At 41.2% G+C, this 27679-nt stretch overlaps 2 protein-coding genes across 3 annotated transcripts in view; one reads left to right on the top strand and one right to left on the bottom strand.

Annotated features, from left to right (window-relative positions):
- Nucleotides 1-936: 936 nt before the first annotated feature.
- Nucleotides 937-13444, top strand: LOC112231191 (myelin-associated glycoprotein). Its single transcript, XM_024397812.2, has 11 exons — nucleotides 937-1656; nucleotides 2445-2543; nucleotides 3659-4018; nucleotides 4148-4453; nucleotides 4546-4809; nucleotides 4920-5186; nucleotides 8753-9022; nucleotides 9128-9433; nucleotides 9851-9938; nucleotides 10010-10079; nucleotides 10544-13444. Exons 2-11 carry the CDS (start codon nucleotides 2492-2494, stop codon nucleotides 11168-11170), a joined length of 2610 nt encoding a protein of 869 aa, XP_024253580.2. The 5' UTR covers nucleotides 937-1656; nucleotides 2445-2491; the 3' UTR covers nucleotides 11171-13444.
- A 1571-nt stretch (nucleotides 13445-15015) lies between these two features.
- si:dkey-24p1.1 (uncharacterized protein LOC556718 homolog) overlaps nucleotides 15016-27679 on the bottom strand; it is a 36821-nt gene continuing 24157 nt past the window's right edge. Inside the window, exons 3-17 of one of the 2 annotated variants that reach the window (XM_042312301.1) lie at nucleotides 24276-24671; nucleotides 23863-24144; nucleotides 23236-23490; nucleotides 22763-23029; nucleotides 20714-21007; nucleotides 20093-20404; nucleotides 19662-19931; nucleotides 19020-19286; nucleotides 18343-18424; nucleotides 18131-18203; nucleotides 17873-18027; nucleotides 17511-17568; nucleotides 16987-17090; nucleotides 16130-16208; nucleotides 15016-15418 (exon numbers count right to left, since the gene is read on the bottom strand). In XM_042312301.1, coding sequence (XP_042168235.1) covers nucleotides 15167-15418; nucleotides 16130-16208; nucleotides 16987-17090; nucleotides 17511-17568; nucleotides 17873-18027; nucleotides 18131-18203; nucleotides 18343-18424; nucleotides 19020-19286; nucleotides 19662-19931; nucleotides 20093-20404; nucleotides 20714-21007; nucleotides 22763-23029; nucleotides 23236-23490; nucleotides 23863-24144; nucleotides 24276-24671 — 3146 coding nt within the window. In that variant the 3' untranslated portion in view covers nucleotides 15016-15166. The remainder of the gene's footprint in view (nucleotides 15419-16129; nucleotides 16209-16986; nucleotides 17091-17510; nucleotides 17569-17872; nucleotides 18028-18130; nucleotides 18204-18342; nucleotides 18425-19019; nucleotides 19287-19661; nucleotides 19932-20092; nucleotides 20405-20713; nucleotides 21008-22762; nucleotides 23030-23235; nucleotides 23491-23862; nucleotides 24145-24275; nucleotides 24672-27679) is intronic. The other variant, XM_042312306.1, reaches the window with a different exon arrangement.

Below are 27679 nucleotides of genomic sequence, written 5' to 3'. Positions count from 1 at the left end.
GCAGCACACAAGTCTAATATCACCATGCTCAATGCCAAGTGTTGGCTGAAGTGGTGTAAAGCTCGGCGTGGAAACGCATTCTCTGGAGTGATGAATCAAGCTTCATCATCTGGCAGTCCGACGGACGAATCTGGGTTTAGCATAAGCCAGGAGAATGCTACATGACCCATTGCATAGTGCCACATGTAAAGTTTGGTGGAGGAATAATGGTCTGGGGCTGTTTTTCATGGTTCGGGCTAGGCCCCTTAGTTGCATTGAAGGGAAATCGTAAAGCTACAGCATACAATGCCAATCTAGACGATTCTGTTCAACTTTGTGGCAACAGTTTGGGGAAGGCCCTTTCTTGCTTCAGTATGACAATGCCCCCATGCACAAATCTGTTAATGCAGTATGTGAATTGGAGTGTGTCCATGGTTATGGGATAATGGTGTTGATGTGAGCCATGACAAGCCTTTGAAAGCATTTCATGACTACAAATGTGAGTGCTATAGGGCGATAATCATTTAGACAGGTTACCTTGGCGTTCTTGTAGGTATTACAGACTGGTCAGGGAGAGATTGATAATGTCAGTGAAGATACCTGCCAGCTAAATGGCTATTATTCAACGACAGTCATGTTCTTGGAAATTGCATTTCCATGTATTTTGATTTGTTTAACACTTTGTTTGGTTACTATATGATTCTATGTGTTATTTCATAGTTTTGATGTCTTCACTATTATTCTACATTGTAGAAAATAGTAAAAATAAAGAAAAACTCTTGAATGAGTAGGTGTGTCCAAACTTTTGATAGTTACTATATATATATATATATATATATATATATATATATATATATGTATGTGTATGTATATTATATTATATTATATATTATGTATATTGTATATATATAATGTATATTATCTCCTCAACACCGAAGGGTTAATATATTGTGTAGAGTAACATTAACACAAATTCATCATCAGAGACTTTTTATTAATTTCTTCATGTAATTTCTCTCTTTCTAAGCCCTTTGAATTGTACGTTTAGGATATCCACATTAAAGTTTGCTTTTACTTCTGATTTGAATGGTGGCCCATTGAGTCGTAACTATGGAAAGTAACAAGTTATGCAACAGGTCAAACGTGTAATTTCCTTCAGCCACAGATGTCTTGAGCAGTTATTGCCCCATTAAACTGGAACTCGCTGTGAAAATAGACTTGAAACTACATGATTACATTTGTGGATTTAAATCTCTGGATGAATTACTGTTGGCTGTATTCCTTTAAAATAAAACATGTTTAAACAAGAGAAATAAAGAGAAATATTGCAAGGGGCTGTAGCTTTCTGTGTAATTTACAGGTCACTGGATTATATGTCTGCTTGTATTTCATCTGGAATCAGAGGATGTTGCCTTCCTTGTGAAGCTTGATATATTTCACTAGTAACTGTGATTGAAAAGAAAATCTGATGATCATTTGATACTACAGATGGAGGCTATCACTTGTGGGTTGACGCTTATTCAACGAAGGAAAATTCTGTGTCTTGCAAACAGCAGTGCCACTTCTTCTGAATGTCTGCAGTGCCAGGCAGCTAGACAACAGACACCACATCAGGTGGCATTTATATAGCCTGAATTGTGCGTTGGATTTGAACAGATGACCATCGCGTGAATACTGGTAAGAGGTCAAAGACACTATTTCTGTTTGTACTATTTCTGTTATGGTAATTCATGTGACTGTCCCAATTTTGTAATGTGGAGAAGCATTTGAAAGTTTATGTACATGTGTCCCTATTTTCGGATGAGTTGGATTTGGGAACACATTTCAGATATTGATAGCATCTAATTAAAATCGAATTGTAGATATTGTCAAGTTCAACAATACTACATTATCTTTAGTGGGTCAGGCGTAGGATACATCTAGATGAACACAAATATCAACCGTATCAGCTCACATCTTTGGACGCTTCATTCATTTTGTATTGGTCAGTATTTTCAATGGAAATGAATCTACACCCAAAATATGAACCTGTTTGACTTCATTATGCTTCATTTATTTATTTAAACTTACTCAGAATCAACACAGCTTCATTGGCTTCAAGGTATAATGAAATAACATATTTTTTCATTCTATATTTATGTGAGAAATATGTTCATATTACTATGATTCAAATCTCATCATGATACAAATGTTTGTAGTGTAGCCAACATGTCCAATTAAAAAGCAAGAAAACTCAGACTGTCTTGTGGAGAATAGGGTCAATGCTGTTTCAGTTCCCTACAATCAGAATCTATATGGAATCATTCTATTAATGACAAATCAAAAGAAAAATGTCAACATTTTGATGTGTTTGACTTTATTTCAAAGTTATTTTCACTGTTGGTTTCATGTTTAAAAAAAATTAAGACAATGTAATGAAGTGTGTCTGCTGCCTCTGTACTGAACTTGTATGTCTGTCTGTCCAGACAGTGTTAAAAAGCAGGTCATCTGGCCCTTTCTGATACAGAGAATCATGCACATCACAGGAGCTGAAAGACTCATCCTCATTGGTGGTCTGCTGCAAGGTGGGTTGCTGTGGGAAAGGCTGGGTCTGATGCACTGCTTTCTAGCATCTCCCATTGCACTTAACCATTTACATTTGATAGGTTATCTGTAGCTAGGTTCTCATCCAATTGGTGACAGATTTTCATGTGAATATTTAAAAGTCTGCATGAAGAAAATATGAGCTGAAATGCGATGGAAACACTATGAACTTTAGATTTAGATTTGGTACATGGAAATTTAAGCGAAAATGTACATTTTGTGTGCACTATGTCATCATGCACTGATTTTTATCCCCAACTACTCCGTTTGGTGGAAACACCAATGGTGGTAAAATGCATATATTGTCTTTATCGGATTTTATAATATTCGCATGAAAATCTGTCGTCAATTGGATGTAAACCTAGCTTCTGCCATCATGATTCTTAGTTGTTATACGGTATGACTTTACTCGCATAAAAACTGGATGGAAACATGATTAGTGTTCTGATCCTTATTAAAAGCCCAGTGCAGTCAACATTCAGTTTTTCCTGTGTTTAGTATCATATTTATACAACAGCTGATGAAACTAACACTGTAATAATGTGATCGGTGTTATTTCCCGATAGTGGCTGGTTGAAATACAGGACCTTCTAATCAGCAGGTTGTGCATGGGTGCAGTTCACCAGGGGGGTAAAGTTAATAGACAAATACAAAGAGCGTTTCAAACCTCTCTGCCAATAACTTAGTTTTAAGGTTACATATCCCTTCTCTGCTCAGGTGGATTGAGCCACACTGTGGTTAATGCACCATTATGTGCCCTTCCCCACTCCCAGACATTCCTAACACAATTCTTGCTTGAGAAATAAATAAATAAATAAACATTTTTAAAAACTATTACAGGAAGTTGCTTTAATGTTACCCAGATTTTTTTAAATATTGAGATAAAAACATTTGCACGGGGCCTTTAAAAGGATAGTTCATACAATCCATGTCTACTAGTATTGCTACATCCCCCCAAAATGCTAGCCAGATTATTCTGCACATCGCTAAATAACTAGCCAGCATATTTTTTTGCGGTTTGTAGGAAAAAACAACACCCTAGTGAAGTTGAAAATAACCTAACACCCAGTCTAATATTTTGCTGTGTGTATTTCAGGTGTTCTGTGCCTCGACTTTGCAGCTCTGATGCCTCAGAATATAAAGGCTCTGAGTGGATCTTGTGTGAACATTCCCTGCTCATTTACACTGGGATCTGGATATGAGTCGTTCCTCACAGCTTCATGTAAAGGAATATGGAGGAAAGGGTGGACAGGAGTACAGGTGTTTGATTCTAGTCTCACAGGAACAGGCTTAAACACCATTCAAGGGAATCTAACTGGGAACATGCAGCAGAAGGAATGTACCACAATCCTGAATGACCTCACATCTTATCTCAATGACTACTTTTCATTTAGAATTGAATGTGACAATGCTCTGAGATATAATTTTCCAGAACTTGTCACAATTTATGTAAAAGGTAGAGTATCATTAGAATATGCTAGTTTTGTGTTGTGTGTGTTGTGTTCATTTTAAGTTGCAGGTTTGAACCCTGCTGTATTTAATGCACTGCTCATGTAATATAAGTTGTTGTTTTTTACTCCCTCAGAAAATCCATCCAAACCCACTCTAAGTCCAGCAACAGTAAATGTGATGGAGGGGACCTCAGTGAGTCTGATCTGCTCTGCTGCAGCACCCTGCCCCTCACTCCCTCCAACTCTGACATGGACCCCCACACTGAGTGACAGTGTGGAGGATTTGCAGGTGACTCCGAATCGAGTCATAACTTCTATCCTGAACTTTACCGCTTCACATGTCCACCATGGAGAGAAGATCTCCTGCACTGCGCTGTACAAACGACAAGCTGGCAAGAGTGATAAATCATCCAAAACTGATCTGACAGTCGCTGTTCTTTGTAAGTTGATTCATGCATGGTAGGTTTGATTCATGTATGGTAAGTTAATTATTTCTATAGAATTTGACAACTTTCTGTGCACTCTCCCTCAGACTCTCCCAAGAACACCTCGGTGTCAGTCAGTCCCTCTGGTTCAGTGGTAGAGGGCAGCTCTGTGACTCTGACTTGCAGCAGCAATGCTAACCCAGAAGTGTGGCGCTACAACTGGTACAGAGTTATTGGAGAGCAGGTTTCAACAGTGAGGGCTAGCAGAATGCTAACTGTCCAGGTACCAGCAGATGACAGTTATTTCTACTGTGAAGCCATCAATGACCATGGAACCAAGAACTCACCTGTCATTCAACTAATTGGAATGTGTATGTACACAATGAAACCAAATATGAACAATAGTTTCAACTATAGACAGTATCATAACACACACTAAATTGAATCTTGACATACAATATCTATTGTTTCTTTCCCCCAGACCCTCCCAAGAACACCTCAGTGTCAGTCAGTCCCTCTGGTTCAGTGGTAGAGGGCAGCTCTGTGACCCTGACCTGCAACAGCAATGCCAACCCTGCAGTGAAGAACTACACCTGGTACAAAATCAATGGGACTGAGGCGGTCCTTTTAGGATCTGGAGAGAGCTTCACCTTAGACAGTAAAGCAAGTGATAGCGGGGAGTACTGCTGTGAAGCACTGCATGCACTCGGTAAAGAAAAAGCCACAGTTGTTCAGCTGGATATTCAATGTAAGTTATATACATTATACTTTTGCAGTGGTATGGTCAGGGATGGAACTTAAAGATATTGGCCACTGGCCAGCCAGGATAGCAGACTGCAATTTTTACTGGCCTGGGTCCAAAATAAATACGCAATATTTGAAAAGACAAAATGTCACTAGCTGCTGGGCTAGTCGGGCACATTTTCTACTAGCCCAGTCTGAAAGGTACTAGCCACGGGTTAGCGGGCTAGCTTAATTTCTATCCCTGGGTATAATACAGTGTATCGCCTAGTGTAAGAACAGAAACATAGAAACATCAAGATGCTGCTAACACTTTACCATATGGCTACATTAATTGGCATCAACTAATGTATCATTTAATGGTGTCAATGCATTTGTTAATCATTTACTAATGGTAAAGAAACACAACATATTTTAGCCATAATTTTGAAATGGTACATGTAGAGCCTTTCAGTTAATATACAGTTGAAGTCGGAAGTTTACATAAACCTTAGCCAAATACATTTAAACTCAGTTTTTCACAATTCCTGACATTTGATCCTAGTAAAAATGCCCTGTCTTAGTTAGGATCACCACTTTATTTTAAGAATGTGAAATGTCAGAATAATAGAGTAGAGAGAATAATTTATTTCAGCTTTTCTTTCTTTCTTCACATTACCAGTGGGTCAGACGTTTACACACACTCAATTAGTATTTTGTAGCATTGCCTTTAAATGGTTTAACTTGGGTAGCCTTCCACAAGCTTCCCACAATAATTTGGGTGAATTTTGGCCCATTCCTCCTGACAGAGCTGGTGTAACTGAGTCAGGTTTGTAGGCCTCCTCGCTGACATACGCTTTTTCAGTTCTGAGGTCAGTGCTATTGGGACACCTGTTGACAACTTCCGGTGAAATTGGAGGGCGCGCAATTCAAATAAATAATCATAAATTATCATAAATTATGGACATGAAACATTTAGGTACATAGAAGTGTCTTATATCGGTTAAAAGCTTAAATTCTTGTTAATCTAACTGCACTGTCCGATTTACAATTGGCTTTACAGCGAAAGCATGCCCTGTCATAAATTCAGAAATAGCGATTAAATATTCACTTACTTTTTGAAAATCTTCCTCTGATTTGCAATCCAAAGGGTCCAAGCTACAACATGTAGTGTCATTTTGTTAGATAAAATCCTTCCTTATATCCCAAAAATTCAATTTAGTTGGCGCCATCGATTGAGTAATCCACTTGTTCAACATGCACAGAAAGGAATCCAAAAAGCTACAGCTAAACTTTGTTAAAACAAGTCAAAATATGTTTCTATGTAATGCTCAGCTACCCTAAAATGTAATTAAACTATAATATTTCATACGGAAAGAAGTATGTTCAATAGGAAAATGATATTAGCAGGTCCGCATCCTCTTCATCGCAAGCTCACAGACTGATTTCCAACTCTGAGTCCCAGTACTAAAACTCATAATTCTCCCTCGTTTTGGAAGAAACAAGCCTGAAACCTTGATCAAAGACTGTTGACATCTAGTGGAAGACATAGAAATTGCAATCTGGGAGCTGGATTTGGATTTGCCCTTTTTCCTTCCATTGTAAGAGCATGGGCTCTCAAAAAAGAAAGACATTCCAGTTGGTTTTTCTTTGGATTTCCCTCCTACCATATCTATTGTGTTATAGTCTCATACATTTTTTAAACATTTTTACAAACTTCAAAGTGCCCAAAGTAAACTGCCTGTTACTCAGGCCCAGAAGCTAGGATATGCATATAATTGGTAGTATTGGAAAGAAAACACTCTGAAGTTTCTAAAACTGTTAAAATAATGTCTGTGAGTATAACAGACCTGATATGGCAGGAAAAAACTCAAGGTAAATCCATCCGGAATAAAAAAAGAATTGAGGTCACAGGCCTTTTCAATGCTAGCCTATTGGATATACAAAAAATAGCTCCCAGATTGCAGTTCCTATGGCATCCACTAGATGTCAACAGTCTTTAGACAGGGTTTCAGGCTTGTTTCTTGAAAAACTAACAAGTAGTTGTAGTTTATCAAAGGTGTTCTCATCAGGAAAGGTAGGATTTTGGTGCACGTGAATGAGGGCATGCTCTTCGTTATTTTCCTTTTCTATTGAACATCGTTCTTTCCGTCTGAAATATTATTGTTTATTTACATATTAGGGTACCTGAGGATTAATTAGAAACATTGCTAGACTTATTTGGACTAAGTCAAAGGAGTGGATTACTGAAATCAATGGCACCAACTAAACATACTTTTTTGGATATAAAGAAGGACTTTATCGAACAAAACGAACATTCATTGTGTGGCTGGGACCCTTGGGATTGCAAACAGAGGGAGATCTTCAAAGGTAAGTGATTTATTTAATCGCTATTTGTGATTTTTGTGAAGCCGGTGCAAGTTGAAAGAGTATTTTGATGTGGGGCGCTGTCCTCAGATAATCACATGGTATGCTTTCGATGTAAAGCCTTTTTGAAATCTGACAAAGCAGTTGGATTAACAAGAAGTTATGCTTTTAAAAGATGTAAGACACTTGAATGTTTAATATTACAATTTTGTCATTTGAATTTGGCACGCTCCAGCTTCACCGATGTTGTCGATTTTGATCCTGCTAGCGGGATCCGAGCCCTAAGAGTTTGTCCTAACCGACATGCCAAAACTATAGTTTGTTAACAAAAAATTTGTGGAGTGTTGAAAAACGAGTTGACTCCAACCTAAGTGTATGTAAACTTCCGACTTCAACTGTAGTTGATGCTAATCCATAACCTTATTGTAAAGTGTTACCAAGATGCTTTAAAACACTCTATTTATGACTGGTTGAATATCACTCTGTTGAGGCACACATCCAGCTGCTGTGACTGGCCAATGTCTGGGTCATGGTCAGTGCCCAGACTGTCTGGTCCAATGACAGTGAGCCATTGCCCTGTTGCGTGACGACCATGAAAAATCTTTACTGTGTGTGTGTCAATGCCCTCCATCACTGAAGCCTGTTGTAGAGTTTGTATGGCAGTGTGAATATGTTTATGCGTGGCTGTTTTCTATGTATTGCCATTGGCCATTCCTAGTCAAGATTTCTACATATCAACCCCCCGCCCCCCGCTCCAGGTGCAGATTGTGTTTTATCTCAACTGAAGGATTTCCAAAGACAAACCTAGAAAGAAAGATTATTATGGCCCAAATCCAGCCCCCATTTGTAATCCGCCTACATGTTTATGTGGCCTAGTAAACACTTGGAATTACGGTCCAGAAGTGTACCAGATTTAATTGCCGTAACTAAGCCAGATCATTACCATGGAAAAGCTAAACCTAGCTTATCAAGGTGGATGCGGCCCGCTTATGGTGTAATTCAAAGTGGTAACTGGGCCAAATCTACATGCCGGCCCAGGTTTGGCCCTTATTGTGGAAAGGATCTGGCTTAGGTATGGCAACTGAATCTGGCTCACAGCTGGCTTATTTGTATAGAGTTATAGATATGTAGCATGGGACGTATGGATAGGCAGACTTCTTAACAGTGGTGCTAGTGCATAATGCTCAATCATTTTTTTTATGATAACACAGCACTGTTTTCTTCCAGATCCCCCCAAGAACACCTCATTGTCAGTCAGTCCCTCTAGCTCAGTAGCAGAGGGCAGCTCTGTGACTCTGACTTGCAGCAGCAATGCCAACCCAGCAGTGAAGAACTACACCTGGTACAGAGTTGAGGGAAGGGAGAAGGACATTGTCGGGTCTAAAGAGGACCTCAACATCTCCAGTGTGACCAGGCTTTCAAATGAACAGTACTACTGTGAGGCTCAGAATGTCCATGGACTGCAGACCTCTGAAGCCATCAGTATCGATGTAACGTGTATGTACTGTATAGTATTTATTCTACTGATTTTGAATCACAATCACTCATTCATCTGAATGAACTATTAAGAATAATCGCGTCCTTCCTTTCTGTTCGCTGTAGTTGGTTCAGAGATCCTGAACACCTCCCACTGCATCAGGATTTCAGCTACATCTCAGATCAGATGTTTCTGTGATAGCTATGGGAACCCTGCTCCCACACTGGTGTGGCAACTGGCTGGAGAGTCTGTCAATCACTCCACTAACACCATCATCAGGGAGGAGCCAATGGGCCAAGCAGGCCTGAGGAGCTCCCTCACCATCCACCAATCACAGGAAGAGAAAATACAGAGTCTGGTCTGCCTCAGCTCCAACTTTGTTGATTTTGACAACTTCACATTTGACTTAACATCAATGAAAACATTGGAAGGTAGAGTTAGGAGACATTTGTCCTGCTCTACACCAGAATTAGTTCCTAACAGTCCACTGGTCCCACTAACCATTCAAGGGCTTGTAACTATAAGGTTCTATCTGTATTTTTGTCAAAATGTCATTATTGACATAGCCTTGCTCTGTTCAATGTTCTCTACGTATATAGTAAAAAAAAAAAAAACCCTATTCATGTTGTTAAGTTCAAAAGAATACAAGATAAAAAATGGCTGACACAATTGAAACCAATGACAGTTCGGACCTTTAAAGCCAATTGTCTCAGAATCATCTTTTTGAAAAAAGAACCTTGTAGTCCCAAGCTCTCACATTGCCAAATAAGAAGGACTTTAAGTACAAAGAAGGAATTGTGGTGCTTGTTTTACAACTCATTTGTTTGCTCTACGTTGTGATTGCACAGGTTTCCATCTTCCCTCTCTGTTGATCGGGGCTGGTGTGGGGGCAGGAGTGATGATGCTCCTATGCATCCCACTACTTCACTTCTGCAAGTAAGTGACTGACACAGGGTCTGGACTGGTATTTGACGCCATTATCTAAGCCTCTGTTGTTTTGCTCTCAGGCATAGGAGAGCCAGGCAGTCACCAAGCAAAAGACAGAAGGACACAGCAGAGTTCATAGTGACGGATGAGGTAAGTAACTACACTGACATTCCGACATTGTATGTGCTTACAGTCTAACAATGTGGAAAGGCGTTGATATACATATCTCACAGAAGAGGGTGCATGAACAGCCTATCACATATCCTAGATGGCGCACACATTTCAGCACTGGTATTTTTGTTGCAGTGAAAGATTAGAGGTAGCTTGGCTGTGAAAATGCAAAAATCAACCGTGTGCATGAAGAGGAACTCAAGTCAGTTTAGGTTGCGGTGGCACATTACTGTAATCAAGTCTTTTGCAACCATATTGTCTGGATCTCATGTTAAACAACTAGCTAACAACTAGCCCTTTCCTATCCAGTGGTTGACTTGCTCATATGATTGTTTTGTATTGTTTTGTGTGGACACCAGGAAGTTACAGCTAATAGGAGTCTACATTAAAAAAACTTGGCCAATAAACATATAAACCCCTCTAACGTGATGCTTACCCCTCAGACCCTCTTTCAGGAAGAGGACAATGTCTATGCCAATAAAGCCATGCTGGATGAGGCCCTCGGGCCCAACAGGACAGTGGACAGGGAAATCGACGACACAGACCTCCTCCACTACGCCAACTTGAACTTCTCCAAACTCCAGGCCAAGGTGGCCGAGCGGGGGGTGGGGGAGGGAGAGATCAGGGGAGTCGCCTTCAAAATGACAGAGTACGCAGTGATCCGCCTGCACTCCACAGGCAGTATCGAGGGAGGGGCTGAGAAGAAGGAGGCCATTCCTGCTCTGGAGCAGGGGGAGCACGCTGAGGACCATGGAACTAAAGTCTTGGAAGAATCCCAGGCAGGGCACGAGAGTGATGAGGAAGAAGAAGTTGCAAAGGATTCTGTGCTGCCAGAGCTACAGGGTGTGACTAATTATGCCCTCAGTGTCCAGGAGTATACAGAGGCCCCACTGGGACAGTCTGAGCAGCACAACCCAGCAGAAACTGCAGTGGACGAGGTGACACTGCTTTCTGAGCCGAAAGATTCCTCTAATGGTGAAGAGGAGGAAACATATGGGAACATATGTCGTGGTCAGGTCATATCTGAAGCAAATTGTGGACAACCTGAGTTAGATAGTAGGAGAGTGTAAAGGCTTAGTAAGCTGATGTATAGAGGGAGTAAAGCTTAAATGCAGATAAGGTTGTGAAAAATCACCCATAATGCACTGCAGAGAAATCCTTGTCACCTTCCAAACTAGAACCACTATGTCCACCTTTTTTTTTAACACCAGTTATTCTACAGTGTCTGTTCATCAGTTGGATTTTCATCTCTATATATACAATATATACAAAAGTCTGTGGACACCCCTTCAAATTAGTGGATTCGGCTATTTCGGCTTAAAATGAAATCCAATGAGGAAATACATTAGATTTTGTCCTGCTGATCTACACAACCAACTCCACATTTTCAAAGTGAAAGAACAATTCTATATATATTTTTCCAATTGAATAAAACAAAAAAACAAAGATGTCTTGATTGCGTATGTCTTCACACCCCAGAGGTAATACTTGGTGGAAGCACCTTGGGCCGCCATTATAGCTGTGAATCATTTTGAATAAGGTTCTACTAACTTTTCACAACTCTTAGGCTAACACATACCCATTGTTTTTTGTCCAAATAGCTTAAGCTCAGTAAATTTGGTTTGGGAGTCATTGATGGACAGCAATATTCAAACATTGTCTCTAATTGTCAAGCAGATTTAAGTCAACACAAGCCACAGTACTTGAAAATAGAGAGGGTTTCACTCTGTGTTGTGTAGTTCTGGATTTGGCCCGTGGTTTTTAATTTAGGCCAGAAAAATGCATTTCCCGTGTTGTCTTGCAGTATTACTTAACAGCCTTTTTGCCAACAGAATGTTTGATTTGAAGTGGATTTTTTTAAACACAGGCTTCCTCCTTTTCACTTTTCTATAGAGGCTAATAATGTGGAGTGAATGCAATGTTGTTGATCCTCCTGTTTGTGGTGGAAACAATGTGTTATTGGTGTGCTTGACCTCGGCAGGGATTGGACAGTTTGTCAGGATCACAATGTTGTTGATCCTCCTGTTTGTGGTGGAAACAATGTGTTATTGGTGTGCTTGACCTCGGCAGGGATTGGACAGTTTGTCAGGATCATAATAAATATGAAAGGAGCAAAACCCAGATTAACAAAGCCCAGATTCAGTCTTCTGAATACCAAACACTGGGATAGAGTTGTATTTTTCACCGAGTCAATTGCACACATTTTAATCTCAAAGACACACCAGAATGGCTTTCCAATAGCTGTTGACTGCTTCTGAATGGTCCAGTGTGGTTCAGTCCTGACTTAAATCTGCATGAAAATTTGAGACAATGGCCTGGACTCAATCCGTATCGCTGTAGTCAAATCCAATGGAAATCAAATCAAGAAGCTGATTTTCAAGGTTTGAATTTTGCTGTCCATCAATGACTCCCAAACAAATTTACTGGGCTTGAGCAATTTGGACAAAAACAATGTGTATATGTTGCCCTATGAGATGGTCAAAGTTGGTAGAATCTAATTCAAAATGATTGACAGCTCTCAGGTGCTTCCACCAAGTATTTACTCTGGGGTGTGAAGACATACATAATTAAGACAGCTCCGTTATTTTTTATTTATTTATTAATTTGGAAAATGTTCTGTATTTTTTTCTTTCACTTTTAAAATGTAGAGTAAGTTATGTACATCAGTAGGAAAACATTCAAATGTCATACATTTTTTATTTACTTTTAAGGCAGTAAAATGTTAAGACTGTGCGGGGGCGGGGGTATACACTTTCACTAGGCACTGTGTATGTTTTTTTATTCTGACTTTTTAACTGTGTTTTTATAGATTAGTGTCGCTCCTTACATACATTTCCAATTAATTAAATGTTCATCTTGCAACAGTTAAGAGTGTAATATTTGTTTGTTTTTCAAAGTTTTGTTCCTCTTCTATGAATTTGTAACTTATTGTTGCACAGAAAATGTGTATTTATGAACTTACAAAATGTGTGTGATGGTTATGAATCACTTCAACATGTTGTATTATTGTTTTTATTGTCTTTTTTATTGAAAATGTATTTACAATGTTTAAAGCTGAATACAGGTGAATACAGGTTACAAGCAGTCAGTAATTTCAGCATGATTCAGTAACTATGTAAAGTCAGAAGTCAGTAATAATGCACATTGCAATGTTAAACAAATATGAAGACATGGTGTCAGTTGCATAGCATATACACAATAGCACATCCTGTAATATGGGAAATTTCTAAACAGTGAAGCATTTCTGTTTTGACAGCCTAGTAAGCACACATTGCATTGATGTACCACACGATGTTCAAACCCACTTTGAATGACGTCAATAAACTCTGTTTTCTGCCATTGTGGTCTTGACTGACTTGTAATTTCAAAGTACAGTTAAGGCAACTACCGGTTCTTGAATGTGTTTTTATTGCTAACAATCCAGATATAAAGCACTAGTCAAAAGTTTGGACACACTCATTCAAGGTTTTTATATATTTGTACTATTTTCTAAATTGTTGAACAATAGTGAAGACATCAAAGAGATGAAATAACACATATGGAATCATGTAGTAACCAAAAAAGTGTTGAACAAATGAAAATATATTTTATATTCTTCAAAGTATCCACCCTTTGCCTTGATGACAACTTTGTACACTCTTGGAATTCTCTCAACCAGCATCATGAGGAATGCTTTTCCAACAGTCTTGAAGGAGTTCCCACATATGCTGAGCACTGCTTTTTCTTCGCTCTGCAGTCCAACTCATCCCAAACCATCTCAATTGGGTTGAGATCAGGTGATTGTGGAGGCCAGGTCATCTGATGCAGCACTCTATCACTCTCCTTCTTGGTCAAATAGTTCTTACACAGCCTGGAGGTGTGTTTCGGGTCATTGTCATGTTGAAAAACAAATGATAGTCCCACTAAGCGCAAACCAGATCGGATGGTGTATCGCTGCAGAATGCTGTGGTAGCCATGCTGGTTAAGCGTGCCTTGAATTCTAAATAAATCAGGGACAGTGTCACCAGCAAAGCACCCCTACACCATAGCACCTCCTCCCCCATGCTTCACGGATTGGAACCACACATACGGAGATAATCGGTTCACCTACTCTGCGTCTCACAAAGACAGCAGTTGGAACCAAAAATCACAAATTTGGAGTCATCAGACCAAAGGATAGATTTCCACCGGTCTAATGTGCATTGCTTTTGTTTCTTGCCCAAGCAAGTCTCTTCTTCTTATTGGTGTCCTTTAGTAGTGGTTTCTTTGCAGCAATTCGACCATGAAGGCCTGATTCATGCAGTCTCCTCTGAACAGTTGATGATGAGATGTGTCTGTTATTTGAACTCTGTGAAGCATTTATTTGGGCTGTGAGGTGCAGTTAACTCTAATGAACGTATCCTCTGCAGCAGAGGTAACTCTGGGTCTTCCTTTCCTGTAGCGTGTCCTCATGAGAGCCAGTTTCATCATAGCGCATGATGGTTTTTGCAACTGCACTTGAGGAAACTTTCAAAGTTCTTGAAATGTTCCAGATTAAATTACCTTCATGTCTTAAATTAATGATGGACTGCCATTTCTTTTTGCTTATTTGAGCTGTTCTTGCCATAATATGGACTTGATCTTTTACCAAATAGGGCCATCTTCTTTATACCACCCCTACCTTGTCACAACACAACTGATTGGCTCAAACTCATTAAGAAGGAAAGAAATTCCACAAATGAACTTTTAACAAGGCACACCTGTTAATTTAAATGCATTCCAGGTGACTATCTCATGAAACTGGTTGAGAGAATGCCAAGAGTGTGCAAAGCTGTCATCAAGGCAAAGGGTGGCTACTTTGAATAATCTCAAATATAACATACATTTTTATTTGTTTAACACTTTTTTAGTTACTACATGATTCCATATGTGTTATTTCATAATTTGGATGTTTTCACTATTATTCTACAATGTATAAAATAGTAAAAATAATGAAAAACCCTTAAATGAGTAGGTGTGTCCAAACTTTTGACTGGTACTGTAGGTGTGATACAACTATTTACAAACAAACCTTAATACTTTTTTTGGACTATGAATGAAACTTCCTCTTATATTTTAACATCAGAGTACTGGGTTATGTAGTCTTCTTCATCTGAGCTGCTGCTGTGGCCTGCCCTATGGTGGCGAGGGACAGAACTACAGACTGTCTGGTGTCCTGGCTTTGCTCTGAACATGACCTCAGAGTAGCTGATCTCCACGTCATCCTCACTGCTCGCTGTCTCCGTGTCCATGTTTGGCTCGATGGTGGGCTTCGAAGCACACACTTCCTTAATGTTCTCGTAGTCATTGCACTTATTAGTCTGAATATAGAAAGAGATTCATACAAATTAAGCAGCTCGAATGTTGCTATTTTGTAAATCTGGAGAATATTTATTGTCTTGGGCAGTCATATTTTTTTTCAAAATTATTCTTATCAAATATCTTAACACTGTACGAGTTCATTTGCCTTTTCCAAACTATCAAGTGCTAACATCAAGGTCCAGTAAAACACATTAAGTCATTTTCCCATTTTCTTTGCAGCTGTGATACCCCCTTCTGCTACTGCTGGACTGTCTGTACAAACATCCTTCTAAATGTCCTCTTGCTTTTTTTTACATCAGTATTTCTCCTACGACACATTTTCTATGATGTAATTCTATTTGTGGTTCATCTTACGTCATTTACAGGATCTCTGTGTACTCTTACCTCAATATCCTGTTTCAGTAACAGTGGAGTTTTGTAACTTCAAAGTTTCCATTCGCAATGTTTAGTTTAACTTTATATTGAGTTCATGTGGTTACAGAGTTACAGAGTAACTATACAAATAATTCAATTGAAGCAGAATTTGACTAGCTTCCTTTAAATTCACTCATTATTATATGCAGGCCTATCTTAGCTGCAGTTACAGTGTAAAGCTGAAAAATGACATTCGGGTGATCAATGACGTTACAGTGTAACTTCATGGCATAAGGGCCCATGTGTGATGTTGCCCATTGTTTTGGTTTACACATTTGTTATTACGGTTGACTGACCTTTTCCTTCAGCTTTGGCTTGCCAACCTTAGCATAGACGTCATCCTCTCTCGCTTGGTCTCTAGGACCCAAGCTACCCCTGGAAGACAAGTTGTGTCATTGTAAGCGTTTGACTCATATCTGTTGTCTCATCAGGTTATTTCCCTACGTACGTTTTGGTTGACTACTACAGTCATTTTCACATGAGTGGTTTCAATACATTACTACATTATGGTAGGGTAATATCAATTTATGATGTATTTGAGGTCATTTGTATGTTTTCCCACATCATATGCATTCACCTTTTGGAATGACTGAAGAATGCTCTCTACTGTACTGTAGTACGGTGTTGATTTTAGGACAGCCTCAGCCTCAAAGGGTTAGGCTTGAGCCTGGGGGTTGCCCTAAAATGGACACCGCACTGCAAATGTGAAGTGATTTGTTTTTTATTATTATAATTAATATCCAATTGGTAGTTACAGTCTTGTCCAATTGCTGCAACTACCATACGGACTCGGGAGAGGTGAAGATTGAGAGCCATGCATCCTCCAAGCTGCACTGCTTCTTGACACACTGCTCGCTTAACCCGGAAGTTACAAGGAGTCGCTAGAGCACGATGGGACAAGGACATCCCCGGCCGGCCAAACCCTGCCCTAACAATGCTGGGCCAATTGTGCGCCATCTCATGGGTCTCACAGTCACAGCCTGCTGCCACACAGCCTGGGATCGAACCCGGGTCTATAGTGACGCCTCTAGCACTGCGATGCAGTGCCTTAGACCGCTGCCCTACTCAGGAGGCCAATGTGATGGGTTTTAATTTGAACCTATCCTGGTTTCATCTGCCTTCCCCACATTCTCAGAAAAATGTTCAATCTTACATCTCCTGGCCCTTGAATTGCAGCGACGCATAGTTCACTTCAGGTTCCTGTGTGTGTTCAGTGTGTTCATCTTTTTTTCTGATTGGATGGCTTGGTGAAAGACCCTGAATAAATGAGATGGAATGCATTAAAGAGAATGTCAAGAATTGAAATAGTTAGTTCATCCCTTCATTACTGTACAATGTATATGCTACTTATTTGTTTATATTTAACTAGGCAAGTTAGTTAAGAACAAATTCTTATTTACAATGACAGTCTAGGAACAGTGGATTAACTGCTTTGCTCAAAGTCAGAACAGATTTTTACCTTGTCAGCTTGGGGTTTTGATCTAACAACCTTTTGCTACTGGCCCAACGCTCTAACCACTAGGCTACATGCCACTACGCTCAGGCATTTTTGACGTACTGAATACTGAATGATTGTAATAGTCATTGATTGAGTAAACTGTAGAGCTATATACAGCATATAAAGGCCTCTCTCCTCCATATTTCATCCCTTCAACAACACTGTTCGATTTCTCTCACCTGCTTTCCACCTGGTACCTTCAGAACACTGTATGCAGTGTATATGTCAGAGGTGGACCTTTAAAGATGAAAAAAACAACAATTGAATCACTCTGCCAAGACTGACAAGTAGACACAGGTCTATATCGTCCTTTAGATGTTCAAACTGAGACAGAAAGTAGTGGTGATCCACAGTAACTAGTATAATGGAATCCCATTGTATGTGAGGGAGGCCTGCTAAATGGTCTCATTGAGACTTGCGTATGTCTGCCCATCCAGACGTGTGTGTCTCTGTGTGCACGTGTGCATACAAACGTGGGTGCTTATGTGTGTTTGTCTACAGTGTGATCTTGTCTGTGTGAGACCATGTCTGATGCTCTTACGTGCTGTCTGGACCTGACGTCCTGCTGGGATGGGGATGCTGCGGTTGGGGCAGGGGCTCTGGGTGGTACAGCTGATCTCTGCTGCTCCCCGGGGGCTCTGATGCCGCTGCACCCCCTTCACTCACCAGGTTCTCACTTGTGCCATTACGCCAGCTCTGACGGTGACACACACACACACAATTAACTAGGGATTTTCACAAAATGAACTACAGAATAAATAGAAGAGAATAATGCAGTATTTGTGGAATGTTACAGTACCAGAAAACCAAAGTGAACACAACAAGGCAGTTTATGTGATGTCCCCTGATGGATCGATTTGATTCTCTTGTGTCTGAAAAACACAAAACAAAAAGTCGATATTTCACACAAACGGTGTTGTGGTGAGTTTCCAGTCATTACTAATGACTATTAGTAATTACTATTTTATAAATAAGAGGAGTGAAGTGAGTAAGTGTTGACAGAGGACTCACCTGTAGACCAGAAAGATGAGTAAAAGAACAAGCGGAACACAGCAGAAAGGAAGGACGAGAGAGAGGACATGGAAGACACTTCCTGCGATGAGAGAACAGAGGGAGGAGTAACGATAAAGAGAAATGGATCAATATTGGACCATTCAGACACTGGCTACAGTCTTTGGCATTTTGTGTGGAACTGTGACTTTAAATGCCAATGTCACCTATGTGTTGTTACATACTGTCTTACTGTATGCATACAATACATTTAGCATATTGAAGGATGGTTTTTAAGGCCTGTATCATCATTGATTCATACATTTAGGTGGCATATCAGGGGGAGAATGAAATATGCAACACTCTTAGAAAGAAGGGTGCTATCTAGAACCTTAAAGGGTTCTTCGGCTGTCCCCATAGGGGAACCCTTTGAAGAACCCTATTTGGTTCTAGGTAGAAACCTTTTCTACAGAGGGTTCTATCTGGAGCCAAAAAGGGTTCTATCTGGAGCCAGAAAGGGTTATCTTATGGGGATAGCTGAACACCTCTTTTGGAACCCTTTTTTTCTAAGAGTGTAAGGCCTCAGATGAATATCAAAAGTGAGATAGAAATACTGAGGTAAAAATGTTAGTCAGAATAAGTCACACTTCTGTACTCTATTGATTTTCCAAAGTGGCTGTCAGTCACTATGCACTCACGGTTGAGAAACAGCTCGACTCTTCCAGATTCTTTCCCCCCCATGGAATTGGTGGCGACACAGTAGTACGTCCCGGGCTTGTCCGGGTGGACAGTGATGTTCTGGTGATTGATGATGAAATGCTCCCTTTCCTCGACCAGCCTGTACCACTTGTAGCTGTAGACAGGGGGGTAACTGTGACTGCGGCAGGTCAGTGCCACAGGGCTCCCCCCATCACTCTGCCACCTATTGGTCATGTTGTGAATGACCTTTGTGAGCTTTGGAGCATCTGTGATGGAAGATGATGGAATAAAACGATTCTTATACATTTGAATAGAAATATGCATTTGCATTTTCCTTGTGTTGAATTGTCTTTAGTTATAGTATTAGAAGAACATAAATTCAAGCTCTACACAAATGACCACTTAAGTCTTTATTCCAGAAAGTTATAGAGGACCTGAACCCATTTGAAAGGATGACGCTGATCCCAAATGTAGATCTGAGAGGATTGCAGTAAGCAGTATGGTTCATCTCCCTCCATCTTGCCCTCTGATAGGCCAGGTGGAATTATCACCTTATTAATATCTATTAATTCCTCTCAGATCTACATAGGGTGTATATCCTATGGGTAGTTGTCATAAAGCGGCGACAGAGATGTACTCACACTTGACTTTAACTTCAACCTGTTGCGATTTCCCAGTTCCTAAGGAGTTCTGGGCAGTGCACCTGTACAGTCCACTATGGGATGGGGTTGTGGACATCACCGTCAACTTCTGGACCAGCCCCACTACCCTGGTCTCTCCTGCGCTGATCTGGATCCAGGTGTATTTGGTGGCATGGGGGTTGGAACGAGCCGTGCAGGTAAGAACCAGCTGGCTGTTTTCAGTCAGGACGGTGTCAGGGTGAGCAGAGGCCATCACATTTTTGGGGCTGTCTGTAGGTGTCATAGCAGAGAAAGCATAATGGAAAATGTTTATCTTGGAAATCAAACATGTTTGACTATTTCATCATAATAATAATAGAAGGATGATGACGGTGATGACGGTGATGGCGGTGATGACGGTGATGACGGTGACGATGATGCATTGTACTCACATGTAATCTCCAGCTCCTCCTCTGTGCTGCTCCTCCCCTCAGAGTTCTGGGCTCGACAGGTATAAACCCCTCCTTGCAGGAATGTAACATTAAAAGAACCCCGGACAACATTGGTAGAATGTTGGAGGAACCCAAGAACTGGTTGAGGCTGCATTTGAAGAAGGGAGCTAGACATTGGTGAGACAGAGGGACGGGGAGTCCATGTCAGAGTGAGCTGAGAGTCTGGGAAACTCTGCACGGTGCAGTTGATACGAACCAGGTGGCCCTCCTGGGCCGTGCGCACCATAGAAAGCACTGGTTTGGTTGGGCCATCTGTAGAGAGGATTCAAATATTTAATTGTACCTATTCAAATGTTTGTCAGAGAGGACTGTAGATACAACATACACATTTCAAATATGAACACAAACATGAACACAGAGGCTGCCATGTGTAAAACGTCATCATGAATAAGCTAACCAAAATATCTTCTATGACATCTATTAATCTATTAGCTGTTCTTTTTGAGAGGTGAAATGGGCTCAGCAGTGCTCAGATACCGAGTAAGAGGAGGCTATGATATGAGATCTGGATGCATTTATACAATAAGAACAGCTTTTACAGCTGTGATGAATAATACTCACATAGAACACGGAAGCATGACATGCTGCTGTTCTGTCCCGTGCCGATGTCATTGGTGGCCCTACAAATGTAACACCCCTCGTCTGTGACGCCCACCCTAACCAAGAGTAGGGTATGTTTGGGGCCTGTGATGGAGCTTAGTCTATGTGGTAATACTCCACTATGGTGGTACCAGGTGTAGACACTGGGCGCAGGATGGGCCTCAGCCACACAGGTGAGACATAGCTGAGAGCCTGCCTTCACCTGGTTGTCGTGGGAACCTCCGCTTTGGGTGATGTGAGTGTTTCTTGGAACATCTGCAAAAGATAACAGATATATATAGTATCAATCAAAAGTTTGGACACACCTACTCATTCAAAGGGTTTTCTTTATGTTTTACTATTTTCTAATAATGAAGACATCAAAACTATGAATTAGCACATATGGAATCATGTAGTAACCAAAAAAAGTATTAAACAAATCAAAATATATTTTAGATTTTTCAAAGTAGCCACCCTTTGCCTTGATGACAGCTTTCACCCTCTTGGCATTCTCTCAACCGGCTTCACCTGGTCTTGTAGGACTTCCCATGTATGGGCTCCCGAGTGGTGCTGCAGTCTAGGGCTCTGCATCTCAGTGCTAAAGGCGTCACTACAGACCCTGGTTTGATTCCAGGCTGTATCATAACTGGCTGTGATTGGGAGTCCTATATGGCGGCGCACAATTGGCCGAGCGTTGTTAAGGTATTCCCGGGGTAGGCCGTCATTGTAAATAAGAACTTGTTCTTAACTTACTTGCCTAGTTAAAATTAAAAAAATACTGTTCACTTGTTGGCTGCTTTTCCTGCGGTCCAACTCATCCCAAATCATCTCAATTGGGTTGAGGTTGGGTGATTGTGGAGGCCAGGTCATTTGATGCATCACTCCATCAAATACAAACAATAGTCCCACGAAGCGCAAACCAGATGAGATGCCGTATCGCTGCAGAATGCTGTGCTAGCCATGCTGGTTAAGTGTGCCTTGAATTCTAAATAAATCACCGACAGTGTCACCAGCAAAGCACCCCCAAACCATCACACCTCCTACTCCATGCTTCATGGTGGGAACCACAGACCAAAGGACACATTTCCACCAGTCAAATGTCCATTGCTCGTGTTTCTTGTCCTTTAGTAGTGGTTTCTTTGCTGCAATTCAACGATGAAGGCCTGATTCACACAGTCTCATGCAGTCTCCTCTGAACAGTTGATGCTGAGATGTGTCTGGTACTTGAACTCTGTAAAGCATTTATTTGGGCTGCAAACTAATGAACTTATCCTCTGCAGCAGAGGTAACATCCTTTCCTGTGGCAGTCCTCATGAGAGCCAGTTTCATCATAGTGCTTGACGATATTTGCGACTGCACTGGAAGAAACTTTCAAATTTCTTGAAATGTTCCGGATTGACTGATTTTCATGTCCTGAAGTAATGATGGACAGTCGTTCTCTTTGCTTATTTGAGCTGTTCTTGCCATAATATGGACTTGGTCTTTTACCAAATAGGGCTATGTTCTTTACAACCCCTACCTTGTCACAACACAACTGATTGGCTCAAACGCATTAAGAAGGAAAGAAATTCCACAAATTAGCGTGTAACAAGGCACACCTGTTAATTCAAACGTATTCCAGGTGACTACCTCATGAAACAGGCTGTGAGAATGCCAAGAGTGAGCAAAGCTGTCATCAAGGCAAAGGGTGGCTACTTTAAAGAATCTCAAATACAAAATATATTTTGATTTGTTTAACACTTTTGTGGTTACTACATGATTCCACATGTGCCATTTCATAGTTTTGATGTCTTCACTATTATTCTACAATGTAGGAAATAGTGAAAACAAAAAAAACTTTGAATAACTAGGTGTGTCCAAACTTGTGACTGGTACTGTATATTAATTTATTCAGCACCGTGTATATTACTGAGTAGTTCCTGATATTGATATTGGAAGGATGTAAGAATTTGACATTCAGCATACCATTTTAATTGATAATTGTTGTTCCCTGTACAGTGTTTGAACATGCTAAAACGGAAAAAGACGTACAGGAAACGGTTATCTGATATCCTGATGATGACCTTCCCCTGCCAACATCATTCCTCGCCTCACAGGAGTAAAGTCCTCCGTCATCTGGCTGTACACTACTGAAGGTATACTCCTTTAAAGCATTGGTTATTTTTCTTTTGTCTTTGAACCAAGACCATGAATGCGCTTCAGGGTTGCTTTTCGCCACGCAAGTTAATTTGATTTTGTCTCCTTCTTTGATTGTAGCTCGATCCTTATTTGTTTCAATGTGCACTCCGACAGGAGCATCTGAAAGAGAAGAGTATTCCAATTGAATAAAAACTGTGTCGGCTGCCTTCATTGTCTATGTATTAAAAAGTCAATTCCACAATGTATATGAGCATGGATGTGAGATAGAGACGGCCTAAAACATTATTTAAAGGAATTCTTCCTCGATTTCATTTCCCTATGATACAAAATGTATATCTGGATGACACAAATAAGGAATATCTCACATTTAACATTGATTGTAACAACGTTTGAGTTTTGGGTCCCATGTTGGTTTACAGCTTTGCAGTAGTAATTCCCGCTGTGTGTAGATGTGGTAGATCGGATCAACAATTCTGTTCCCCTGAATTGGGTCTTTTGACTGTCTTTAAACCAGGAGTAAGTAGCATTTGGGTGCCCTCTGCTGGAACAAGTGAGGGTGACCGGCTGTCCTTCCTTTACAGTTGACAAATGTACAACTGCCATTGTCTCCTTAGGGGCATCTTTTAAAGAGAAGACAAAAAAGTCAAGTGATCATAGAAATTGCTCAACTCTGAAAACAAGAAGCACAAAACATCAAATCAAATTAGTAGGGTGATTTCTTTGTAGTAAAAAAGGTTTGAAACAAAAAGAATGCAATGGTTATGATAAGGCTAATCAAGCACTTTACTCTATCTGTGTCGCTGAAGCGGTACAGATTGTGGGATATAAATTTAAAGGTAATTCCCGATTTGAGACGACATATGCAGCATTTACCGTGAATGCAGCCTCTGCTAACACAGGAACATTGCCTTTAAATGTCAATCACGCTGTAACGCTGAACTTCCGCGATTCGATAAACACAGTTTGAACTAGAAAGTCAGTAACGAACTCACATTCAACCGTCAGCTTGATGCTCTTGCTCACACACTGGTCTTTGGTCCCCTGTGGTTGACAGGAGAGCACCCTCCCATCATCCTGCCAGCTAGCATTAAAGCTGACCGCACTGCTTGCACGGTTACCCTCGTAGGTGTGAACAGGCATTACGGTCTGACCAAGCCCTGTGAACTCTGGGTGTGATCCACATGCCCCTGACGTGAAGCATCGAAAGGTCACAGGCGCAGACTCTATAACTGTTGAATGGTTCAACTTCTGAACTCTAACCTGGCACGGGTCATCTACAGTGGCAAGACATCAGACAGAGACAGAACACCATATTGTACATTACAACACTGTCAATCGAATAGCGGTGATTATTTGGATTATTATTGGAAATTAATATCCAGATGTATCTGTAAGGTGAACTTGCCTTCAACTGTAAGATTCAGACCAGCTTCAGTCATCCATTTGTCATTCTTTCCTATATATCTGAATGTGTAGATCCCACTGTCAGTCTTTTCCAGGTTGTTGATGAGTAGGCTGCAGTCGCTTTGTGTGACCTGTCCAAAATTCACAGAACCAATGTACTTTACTCTGTCTGCAAATTCAGGGGCAGGAGTTTGGGCCTTCGTGTTACTGATTACAATTGTGCCAGTGAAGTCCTTCATGACGTCATTCCACTTTGCATTTTTCATCCAAAACCATTGATCTTGTTCATGTTTCATCAAGCTGGTAACAGTGCATTTGATTGTAATGCAGGAACCTTCCTTTGCGGCCAAGTGCTCTCCAGTTATTTTGATGGGTGTTTCAAGATTGCAAACAGGAACTATGATGGACCAAGAGGAAAGCAAGATTAGAATAGTACAGTTTTTTTGTCACAACTATATGGTACATTTTTACAACACTTAGTACAAAACTCAGGACCGATTTATCAAAAAGGTAGTTCAAACCTCTAAGCACATTTTCAGTAGACTAAGTACAACACACACAATCGTGCAGTCACTTTTTCACCAAACTTAATCAGTGTTTCATCTAGTTGAATGTTTCACATGTTCATAGAGAGTAATTGCTTTTCACAATGCAATGCTCGCATTACTGTTGATATTCTCATTCTTGAGAATGAAACGAATCTTCTCATTTGTTCAAATACATTTCACAATTACTTAATCCGACCGCTCTTAATTTATAATCCCTTAACCATTTGGTAAACCTATAGACTTTAAATTGGTTGGTCTAGGACAGATTTTGAGAACTACATAATGAAAATGTATGTTTGTAATGTATTAACATATAAAGTATGATACTTTAATGTACTATTATGATGATGACTATTCTGATTATATTCGCAGTAAGTAAAAAAAAAAAAATCTGATATTGACAAGATCAGAGATGTACTGTCACACCCTGAACAGTTTCACCTGTCCTCGTTATTGCCTCCACCCCCTCCAGGTGTCGCTTGTTTTCTCCAGTGTATTTATCCCTGTGTTTCCTGTCTCTCTGTGTCAGTGTATTTATCGCTGTGTTTCCGGTCTCTCTGTGCCAGTTTGTCTTGTATGTTCCAAGTCCACCAGTGGTTTTCCTGTACTCCTGTCTTTGCTATTTTTCTAGTCCTCCTTTCTAGTCCTCCCAGTTTTGACCCTTGCCTGTTCTGGATGCTGTTATCTCAGAGGATGCCTGCCACCTCTGAAAAACCCCAATCACCCAGTAATTATTTCCCTCTCTGTGGTGAGTTGGTACAGCCTATCCCGGCTCCCTGAGAACCCTGCCTCCCTCCTCCAGAGCGATATTCGGGGAATCCTGGTGCCTGCCAGGGTTTTCTTTCTCAGTGCTCACTTATTTTTGAGCTACAGCCATCTTCGTTTCCTTCAGACCTATCGAAGATAGCGTATATCATTACGCTAATGTCGGGAAGGGCGCTCTCCTGGGCTACAGCAGTTTAGGAGCAACAATCTAAAATTTGTGGTCATCTGGAGGAATTTATGGCAGAGGTGAGAAAGGTATTTGAGTCTCCAGTATCTGGGAGAAAGGTGGTCAGTAAACTGCTTGACTTACGTCAAAACTCCTTTAGTGTGGCAGACTACGCGGTTGATTTTTCTCACGTTGGCCACCGAGAGTGCCTGGTATCCGGAGTCTCTTTCTGATAATTTTCTGCACAAATTATCTGAGGATGTCAAGGATGCGCTAGCTGCTCGGGAATTACCTCTGGACCTCGACTCCCTTATCGCTCTAACCATAAAAAATCGATGGACGCCTAATGGAACGTATGAGTGAGAGGAGGTCTGGTCTCGGGCACACTAGTGCACCCGCTATGGCTCCTTGAATCTATGAAGTTTCCGAAGGCAGCTTTTCCGAGAGGATTTGAAGCCACCTGAGCCCTCCCGTGAATCTACGATGGGTGAGTTGGAGCTTGAGCCTGTGCAGTTGGGAAGAGCTAGGTTGTCAGTTGGGGAACACTCACGGAGGATGAACAGTAATTGTTTTCTGCACTGTGGAGGGGCAGGACCCTTTATAGCTACCTGTCCTGTTAGGAAACCCTTGTCTCGAGTGGGTACCAGTGCTATGGTGAATTAGACTGGGAGTTCCCTAATTCCCATCACCTGCACACCCTTTTTTGTGCTTGTGCTGTGGGGAGACCAATCCAAGTCTCTCTGAGTGGTCATTGACTCTGGGGCTGATGAATGTCATATGGATGCCACGATAGCTTCTGAGCTTGGTATTCCCACTCAGCCTCTCTCTGTGCCTCTCTCTGTGCCCACGGCCGCTCTATAGGGGAAGTCACCCATATTACTGTGCCCGTTCAATTACAGGTTTCTGGTAACCACAGTGAGACCATACAGTTCCTCCTCATTGCATCTCCCCATGTTCCAGTTGTTTTGGTATTTTCCTGGCTACAAAAACACAATCTTGTGATTGACTGGACCACAAGCTCTATCCTGGGTTGGAGCCCATTTGGCCATTCCCACTGCCTTCAAGCAGCACAGCCTTCCCCAAGTCGTCTTCCTCAGGACGTTAGCAAGACTGTGGATGTCTCTGCTGTTCCCACTGAGTACTATGACCTCCTGGAGGTCTTCAGTTAGGCACGTGCTACTTCCCTTCCCCCGCACCATCCTTATGACTGTGCTATTGACCTTCTCCCAGGCATTACACCACCTCAGGGTCTGTTGTATTCTCTGTCCGGACCAGAGACCAAAGCTATGGAGGAGTACATAGAGGATTCTCTGGTCACTGGGGCCGTCCGTCCGTCTGCATTTCCTTCCAGCGCAGGGTTTTTCTTTGTGGAGAAGAAGGACAAGAACCTGCGTCCGTGCATTGACTCCCGGGGACTTAACGACATTACTGTCAAGAATATTTACCCCCTACCTCTCCTCGGCATTTGAACCTCCCCAGGGGGCCACCATATTTTCTAAGTTGGACCTTCTAAATGCCTACCACCTGGTTCAGATACGTAAGGGGGAAGAGTGGAAGACAGCCTTCAACACAGCCAGTGGACATTTTGAGTACCAGGTCATGCCATTTGGACTCACCAAGGCCCCCGCTGTTTTCCAGGATTTGGATAATGATGGGCTTCGGGACATGCTAAACGGGTTTGTGTTCATGGACCTTGATGACATCCTGTTTTTTTCCCGATCTGCACAAGAACATGTTCTTCATGTCAGACAGGTCCTTCAGCGCCTCCTGGAGAACCAACTGTTTGTGAAAGCCGAGAAGTGTGCGTTTCACCGCTCTACAATCACCTTTCTGGGATATGTCATCGCTGAGGACAATGTTCAGATGGATCCTGGAAAGGTGAAAGCAGTAGTGGATTGACCTCAACCAACGTCCAGGGTGCAGTTT

Source organism: Oncorhynchus tshawytscha, linkage group LG03 (genome assembly GCF_018296145.1).
Source record: "Oncorhynchus tshawytscha isolate Ot180627B linkage group LG03, Otsh_v2.0, whole genome shotgun sequence".
In the NCBI taxonomy this organism is placed as follows: domain Eukaryota; kingdom Metazoa; phylum Chordata; class Actinopteri; order Salmoniformes; family Salmonidae; genus Oncorhynchus; species Oncorhynchus tshawytscha.
This window is presented reverse-complemented; position numbering and strand designations above follow the sequence as displayed.